The 9,280-nt window shown below is 44.3% G+C and overlaps 1 protein-coding gene across 1 annotated transcript; it reads right to left on the bottom strand.

The window, feature by feature from the left end:
• Window positions 1-8,983: 8,983 nt before the first annotated feature.
• On the bottom strand, window positions 8,984-9,280 carry PtA15_8A311 (uncharacterized protein; the record flags this gene model as incomplete). Its single annotated transcript, XM_053171728.1, has 1 exon — window positions 8,984-9,280. The coding sequence occupies one exon, from the start codon at window positions 9,278-9,280 to the stop codon at window positions 8,984-8,986; it is 297 nt and encodes a 98-aa protein (XP_053022962.1).

The raw sequence follows: 9,280 nt of genomic DNA, 5'->3' as shown, positions 1-9,280 counted from the left end.
CATGTTCATGCTGAGCCAGTCTTCCTTGATAGCTATTTATCACACTGATTTGATTAGGAATCTGAGCCATATATTCACTTTGTATATGAAAAAGTTGGGCCTTTTAAAACCTAAATGCCGAATTCTGAAAATGATAGGAGGAATTACAATTATGGAGTTGGTATACCAGGCAAAAATGAAACAACAGTGGTTCTCAAATCCAAGGGTTGATAATATTTTGTTTCAAGTTAACAAAGAAGTGTTTTACCACTCTGCAAGAAGTAGGCTGTAGTAGGGGGGATCAATGGCTAAGAGATATCACAGAACTTTTCATAAGCCTCAATATTCATATGGATGCTAAGTGTGATCAAGGGATTGAAACCTCCAAGTGCTGCCCTGCTGAGGCAGGTCTGGAAGCCTATAAGTAGAAATCTTCTGGTTCCAATAGAGAAAGAGACTTGCAAGCCAGTTACAATCCCTTTTTATAAACAACGTGGTAGAAAGTTTGGCAATCTTTTGCCTCTTACTTTGGTTAACAAATCACAGCATGGCTGCAACCTTTTCCCCCCAAATTATTATTAGATCTTCCACAAACCAACCAGTAAGTGTTTTTTTTTCTCAACCCCTCATGGGCCAAGATGACAAGCTATTGCAGGAGAGCATCCTGGACCGGAGTTGGGTGGGAAAGGCAGTGGATGTATGTGGAGGGAAGGGAGGGATTGGAATGGAATTCTTTCTCTTTTCATCATCTGACTATTATCTTATCTATTCTATTGTATTACAAACTATTGTACTTCACTTATGGTACTTATGGTATTATAAATATTTTTTTTGGAGATTGCTATCATTCTTATTCATTGTAGACTATACTTGTGATTCCAAGAGCTTTATTTCATGTGGACCATTACACAAAAAATTAAGCTCATTGCGGAGACCTGAAGATTAGCCAAATGTAGCTGTAGGAGCACAAGTCATTGTTGATCACTCAGCCCGTTAAAAATTCTTGAATAGAGGCAGAGCTTGGAAATATTTCACATTTCAACAAAACCAAATTTTATTTCTACAGTGTAGCAGAGTGTTGTGGCAATTGGTGGTGAATACATTATGGTTCTGAGCCAACTTTGGAAAATTCACATTACAGCGGCGCAGCCGCATTGATCTCTAGTACTTGTAAATACTATAAATATCTTATTTCTATGGCAATATGATTTTCCCCTTTGGGGGAGTTTTCTCATTTCTCATTATACTCTACCACAGCGCTCTACACCCTGGTCCGTACATGAGATGGTTTGTCCAAACCATCCGACGTGAGGGAAGTACAATGTGCGTCCAAAGGGTGGACTCCCCCGCGCAAGAGCCGGACAGCCAAAGGTGCGACCATTGGTCCAACCAATGGATGTCCTGGATGGCCCGTGGTGTAGACAGACTTGTAGCCCACTATCTCAGCTTTTGTTTGATATTTTTTTACCTCACTGCCTCTCATAATTACTCAGCCTGATCCCCCTGAGGTGGTTCTGAACTGGTGTTCCAGAGATTTTTGAGCTCAAAATTTGAAATTTCCAGCTCATGCAGCCTCAAAGGGGGCAGATAGGTTACAGAAATTCACCAGAAAAAAATTGACAGGATGTTTCTTGCCAGGGGGGATGGATACAGAGGAGTTTGAAGCGGGGGAAAAGAAGCTAAGAAGCTTCTTATTTCAATGGTGCAAAATGCACAGTGAGAATCAGAAATCTAATATAGGAAGGTATTGATAGGGGATATTGACACCTTCCCTGTTATTTGGCTAGATCCTTTAGGGCGAGACATGCCACGTAAGAGACAAGCCCTTCCTTCACAGGCTGCTACACTCCTCCAAGGAGTGTCTACTTGTGTTAATTTTTCCTGAATTACAATGTGCTAGAAAGAGAATGAATGTGCACATTTTCATTGCAAAAACATCCAAGTATATGGAAGCATGACATTGTTTATAACAAAACTGGGCCTCCACTTTTACAGTTATCATTTAATTTTGGATGTACTTTGCGCACTGCGAAAAAACTTGTTGCGCATTGCAGGGGGCGTCCACTTGACGTCATGGCCACAGTGCGGGGAAGCTCAAAACGCTTCGCGCACTGCACAAAATAAACCATGAAATTCATTTTTTTTCTGCCAGCCGGCAGAAGGAGTTTTTCTTTCCCCTCCTCCATTTTCTTGGGGTATTTGGACCCCTCAGCATGACATAAAAAAACAATGATAAAAAATACAAAAAAATAAGTGGAGCGCCTCCCCCAGGGATTTTCAACCTGCAAAAAAGCCATGGATTGGGTACACAGCCCCTCAAAAACAGAGTTTGAGGGGAAGAAGTACATACCCCATGACTTCGCCGTGCGGATGGCCAGCACAGGCTGGTCCCGGAGCGGAGTACATGCACACTCCCCCAATGACTGGCCAGCACGCACGTGGAGTGAAAATCACCGGTCATCAAGGGGATTACACATTCCTCTTGATGACCGGAACAGTCCCGGTTATTGAGAGGAGTAAACACACCTCTCAATGACCGGAACAGTCCTGGTCATTGAGAGATTAAGCATTCCTCTCGATGACCGGAACAGTCCCGGTCATTGAGAGGATTAAATACACCACTTGATGACTGAAACGAGCCCGGTGTGAGAACTCCTTTGGGACGGGTGGCAGTTCTGTGAGGGGGAATACCAGTTATAATATGTCAAAGATGTAAGAAGCTATTACAACAGTTACGGGTGGTTTGAAAGACCTGCCCCTCTATGATACTACACAAGAGCTTTCACAACAAATTTATTTAATGTTGTGGCAAACTAATGATAGAGAAAACTATGTGCAGCAGTCTCTTATCAGACCTAGATCAAACTTGAATTCAGCAGAAATTGGAGTTGGAGTGGTTTACAGCAGCCTTGAGTCAGATAATGGAAATGAGTCTTAACATAAGGTATGTTTTATATGGTTTTATATGTTTGTGATATGAAAGTGGAGATAAAATGATACAAGACTTCTGAGAGAACTGATGTTATATGTGAACTATTCAAAGTGTCTTTGCCCTCTTCCTTAACCTCCAGTTAAGAGCAAAATTGGTTAAGATCACTTTGACTTGTCAAGAGCACAAGTGGTGATACTAGCTACTTGACTACTTAGAACTACTCTGAGGCATGAAAGATGTTGATGGGCAACTTGATTGAGATCACACTGCTGGATTTATGTGGATGAGGCTTGTAACTCTGAGTGAGATGTGTGTTCTGGTCAGGATTGCCTGAGTGGCATCCTCAAACTGAGGAGGGGAAAGGTCCTCCTTTTAGAGTAAAATGTGAGGGATTTTTGCAGGTGAGGATCCTTGTGAGGGATTTTTGCTGGTGTGACCACCATACAGGTATCCATGTGGTGATGGTATCCACGTGGTTGTGGTGGTGGTGTCCATTTGGTGTCCACGTGGTTGTAGTGGTGGTGTCCATGGAGCCTACACAATTATGGAGGTTTCCACAGGCGGAGCCATGCTGTGGTACGTGGGTGGAGCCAAACAACAACCCTGGAGGTGTCCACAGGTGGAACCATGCCGTGGTGCGTGGGTGGAGCCAAACAACAATCATGGAGGTGTCCACAGGTGGAACCATGCCATGGGCAGAGCCAAACCACGCCACTACATACACTATAAATATTTCCTTAAGTCTAATTCTATACTATGTACTATCAAAATATCTCTAAATTATGTAATTATGCTTATGAACACAGTATAATTCTAGTAAATTTTGACTGAGTGCAGCTAGCCTAGTGGTTCCAGTGAGTGACTAGGGGTTAAATGACCTGTAGAATTCAACTATGCAATAATACATCTAGAAATATGTCTCCTTCTCAATAGTAAACTGTGACTTTATGTGATTTGACACTTGAAACACATTTAAAACACCACACCGGGCATTGAGAAAATAATTATCTTGATGACCAATTCTGCTGCGGTCACCGAGTGGAGAAACACTCCCTCAATGACCGGAGCAAACTGTTCAAGGAGAGGATTGATGAACGGTTTGCTCTGGTCATTGAGAGGAGCACTTAATCCCCTCAATGATCAGAACGGACCCGGCCATCAAGAGGAGGAACACTCTTGATGACCGGGTCTGTTCCAGTCGTCGAGAGGAGCAGTGTTTACTCTTCTCAATGACCGGGACTGTTCTGGTCATTGAGAGGTGTGCTTACTCCTCTCAATAACCGGGACTATTCCGGTCATCAAGATGCTTAACTTCTCAATTACCGGGACTGTTCCGGTCATCGAGAGGAGTAAACAATGCTCCTCTCAACGACTGGAACAGACCCGGTCATCAAGAGTGTTCCTCCTCTCAATGGCCAGGTCTGTTTTGTTCATCAACAGGGTTGTTTGCTCTCAATGACTGGGACTGTTCCGGGCATCGAGAGGAATGCTTAATCTCTTGATGACCGGGACTGTTCCAGTCATTGAGATGTGTGTTTACTCCTCTCAATAACTGGGACTGTTCCGGTCATCAAGAGAAATGTGTAATCCCCTTGATGACCGGTGATTTTCACTCCACGTGCGTGCTGGCCGGTCATTGGGGGAGTGTGCATGTAATCCGCTCTGGGAACAGCCTGTGCCGGCCATCCGCACGGCGAAGTCATGGGGTATGTACCCAATCCATGGCTTTTTAGCAGGTTGAAAATCCCCGGGGGGTGCGCTCCGGGGAGGTGTTCCGCTGTATTTTTTTATCATCCTTTTTTGTGTCATCTGGGGGGTCCAAATACGCCAAGAAAAATGCAGGAGGGGCAAGAAAAATCCCCTCTGTCGGCTGGCAGAAAAAATAAGGGTAATTTCAAGCTTTTTATTTGGATTGCGCGAAGCATTTTTGAGCTACCGCGCACTGTGGCCGGGACGTTGAATGGACGCCTCCTGCAGTGCGCGACGAGTTTTTCGCAGTGCGCGAAGTACATCTATTTAATTTTGGGGGCACATTACAGTATCACAGAATTGGGATGATAAATGAAATTTTTGCTTATGGTTGGTTGAAGGGGCACTGATGTAAGGATGACACCCAGACCTGGTAAATCTGGCTCTACCCAATCTGATATTGGGTTGGCTTGGGTGTCAACAGGGCTCTGAGTACATCTGGCATCCAGATGCGTCTGCATGAGATTCAAAATTTCCCTATTGGACCCCCAATCAGGGTCCCAATGTTTGACTGAAACCCGCTGGATTTTCTGGGTCTGTATTTTGGATGAACAAGCTCCACCCCAGCCAGATGTGCCGGGTGGCATTTATTCTGACCAATTGGCAATACTTCAGCCAAGCTACCATTGTAAGTCCAGCTGGTTACATCATGGCCTTTTTTGGCACAGTTTCACATGCACAGAGTACAGAAACCTTCTGGAGGTACCCAAACCCCTCGAAGGGTACCCACTCTTGGCTGCTAAGTGCCCACTGGCGTACTGCCCAGGATATACTTACATAAGAGCATCCACATTGGTTGTGTTAAAGCCCGCACCAAGCCAAATTTAGCAACAGAAACACCACACTGGTGTTGGTGAGTCCCTTGGTAGTGTTAATTTTTTTGCCTTTTGTAAATAAAGTTTGCCAATTCTGAACTACGGTAACACTTATTGACAAAGATATAGCTGCAAATTTCTCCTGCAGGCAGCTTGACATCACCCTCATGGGCCAGCTTTTTCTACCCACACCAGAACATATTAGGGGGGTTCACAATTGAATTTTACTAAACTTTGGAGCCAAATTGAAGGCCTTTACAAACAAAAATTTAAAAATTTGGGGAAATGCACAGCAACAGGTGTTACTGATCCATCAGTGCAGTTTATCACCTTTTTAAAACTATGTTCATAAACACCTCAGAATGGGTCCTAAAGTTTGTAAATTTCAATTGTGAACCCCCCTATTGACATATCACCTTATATCAAGACAAAAAGGCTTGCATATAACTTAATTTCTTGTCTCTTCCATTGCTTTGAAAACAAAAAAAAACTAATTCTCAATTGACTACAGATCAAATTTCATTGACAAAGAAGATGCTCAACTCGCAAGGATATGGCTTCACACTTCACAGAATCCAATGTATGAAAACTCCATGAAAAAGGATCAGTCCTAGGTCAAAGTTGCCAAGCATTTTAACAAGAGCTCAGCTGGTCAGGAACAAGAGAAAATTAACAAGCCTCAATTATTGGTGAGTTTGTTTTTCAAAATCTGTTGTCAGTCTCATTCCTGATTTATGTTCAAGAGCACAGGGATCAGACTTTCTGCAACAAAGTTCTTTGGTATCTATCCTTTGATCAAGCAACAACCCTCCCCCTCTGGAAGCCAACAATCAGACGGGATTGCTCTACACTCAGCAAGAAACCAGCGCTAGCATTTATTCACACTTCAGAGGTCTCTTCACCTGCTGCTGCTGCAACTCCAACTGAATCTACCAATCCACCTAAAAAGCCTTTGGAAAACAATCCCAACACTCCTACACCCATTCACAGCTGTAATGGTAGCCAAAAATGGATTCCAGGCAGCCAAACGTTCCTTGATGCACACAGAACTGCTCAGCAAGAAACTGAAGCTGATGGAGACAACTGCTGGAAACACTCATGCAGCAAGCCAGAAGCAATACTCTGAAATGATGTGAGCAAGCAACATCCAAGTCAAACTCATCAACATGGACATCTTGTCCAAAGAACCTGAACCTGTGTTGCCAAGTATGAGTTAGCTTATTTCACCCAAGTAAAGAAAGACATTTTTACACAGATGGAAGCTTGCCAAAATCATCCCCCTCCTGAATTCAAACCAAATCCAAATTGACTCAACAAATATGAATCACAGGCGTTGTCATCTGTGGCTCCAATGACCAATCCATCAAGCCATATTCCCACCTTGTAGCCCAATAAAAGTTTTCTGAGATCTGAAGGGGATGAAGATGAACAACCCCATGAAAACCATGAAAATGGGAATGCCTGCAACAACAAGAACCTTCTTATTGATCCAGCTATTTTTTCCTGAGTTTTTTTAAGCTTATATTGTGATAATATAGTCTGCTCAGCTCCCAAGAAGAGCAATCAATTTGATTTGAACTATCTCACATTAAATCTCTCTTTGGTCAGGTTGAGTCTGAAGACAAAATACAATTTCATGTATTGTCTTTTTCAAAAAGCTTGGACCCTTTCAAAAAGAAATTTGTTGTGGTAGATCCTTGCAGATCCCATATTTTTTATATATACTTCTTGAAAGGTGTCAGATGCGGCCCAAGGCTAAATCTCACCCCGGAGCCATCACCCTCCAGAAGACATTCAAGGAGTAGAATTCAGTAAAAAGCGAGTTAATATTTGGAACCAGACCCACAAAATTAAACCTTCTGCCCCTCCTCATGGTGCTGAGCTGCTGCCATCAGCCTGAACAGAGGGGCTGACTGAGCCTGGGATCCTTACACCAGCTACAATCAACGGTGGGCCAGCTACGCTAACCTTAGCGTTAGTGTGGCGTAGCGTAGCAGAATTCCGCTAACTTTTAGTGTAGCGTCAGCGGAATTGCGCCGTCTACGCGCTAACGCTACGCGCACAGGGTGCGCAGCTAATTCATCTGTTAGCGTAGCGTTAGCGCAGATGCAAGCAATTGCGCTAACGCTACACACAGAGGCCCCCAAAGAGCGCGCGCTACGCTGCGCTGAAGCACTTTTAGCAGAAAAAAGGCCTGTTTTCCGCTAAAAGCACTGTAGCAAAGCGTAGCGTAGCTTAGCGACTGTAGCGGCGCGCTAACATTAACAAAGAATTGGCGCGCTGTCAGCGCCGCTGAAAATTAGCGCAGCGTAGCGGCGCTAACACTACTCAAAATTGGTGGGCGCTTTTTGCCGCTACGCTAACACATAGCGCTGAAATAGTGTAGCGGCCCACCATTGCTACAATGACAAGGGAGATGTGAGATAATTGAGCCCAAAGTCAATCTTAAAACTGAAAATAAAGCCATATAATGAAACAAAAAAAAACTAACTTAGCTAATTCCCTCCTTGACCTCTGAAGGAGGGAATTACGCGCTATGCCAACCCTGCGACAGTAGAGAATTAGGCATTTTGGTGGGGACTTTTTTAAAACCAATCTCCCACATGAGTTTCTGAACCTTTTTTTTCTCTAATTTACATTTCTGGGATGGCTTAAGCTGTCCCCTTCCTCCTACTATTTTTTCTCATCCTCAACTCCTCTGGTTGAGCTGCAAGTAACATTATCAATTTCAGATTCTGTAAAGTGCAAAATGTGGAATGCACGATGAAGTGGACACTTGTCAGTCACAAAAAAGGACTTCATGGGGCACCCAAGGCCCCAAAAAATTTGTAAAATTTGTACAAAGAAACTCCATGATGTTGTGCACATTTTGCTTCCCCAAACTTTTATTACCTGGTGACAAATGGCGCGTCCAGAGAGGATTGAAAAACATCATTTTTCTAATTCTCTACTGCCACGGGGTCAACATGGCGCATATGTCCCTCCTTCAGAGGGTGCCTGCGGGACGGTGTCCCCCCTCCAATAGAGGGACTTGGTGAAGTTAGAAAAAACCCCCGGTCCAAGGTTCATGAAAAAGACAATATTTGTTCCTTGTCCCTTTTCTCAAGTTGTGTCAGATAATAAAATAATGGTCTGAAGAAAAACAGAAGTATCTATTTCAAAAAAGTTTCACTCTCCTTTGTGAATTTTAGTCTGAAAAAAAAAATGGAAAAAATATGTGGACTTGCTTTGTGCACCGCGATAAGCTCTTTGCGCACTGTGCAGTGTGCAAATTTTGAAAACTCTTTGCGCACTGTGCAGTGTGTGAAGTTTGCAAACTCTTTGTGCACTGTGCAGTAGAGATCACCCATTACACCCAGGTACCCACGGCGGGTGTGGGTACCCGTGGTAATTTTGGGCAAAATCAGACATCCGGACATGGACCCGGCACCCGTTGTGCGGGTACCGGCGGTACCCGTGGCGGGTATCAGGGGTACCCGCCACTATTTTTATGATTTTTCAGGAATTTTTATGAAACTAGCCGACGACTCAGAACCGCCGCCAGTCCCGCGCCGACAACCACGCCCACAAAGCCCGCACCGAGCGCGATCGCTCCGCCCACGACCATTCCCGCGGCAATCGACGGGGTCATTGACAGGGACTGGGACGGCTGCTGCGAGGCACTCAGTTGGGCAAGCATGATCGCCGCCATCCGCATCTGTTCCGCATATTCATCCAAGGTGATCGGCGGGCGTGAGGGAGTTGGACTGGGCGATTTGAGGCTTGAGGGCGATTGGTGCAAGGCCGCTAGCGCGCTCGGATCCAT

This window comes from Puccinia triticina, chromosome 8A (assembly GCF_026914185.1).
Source record: "Puccinia triticina chromosome 8A, complete sequence".
NCBI classification, from domain to species: Eukaryota; Fungi; Basidiomycota; class Pucciniomycetes; order Pucciniales; family Pucciniaceae; genus Puccinia; species Puccinia triticina.
Note: the sequence above shows the minus strand (reverse complement) of the source record. Positions and strands in the feature narration are given on the sequence as shown.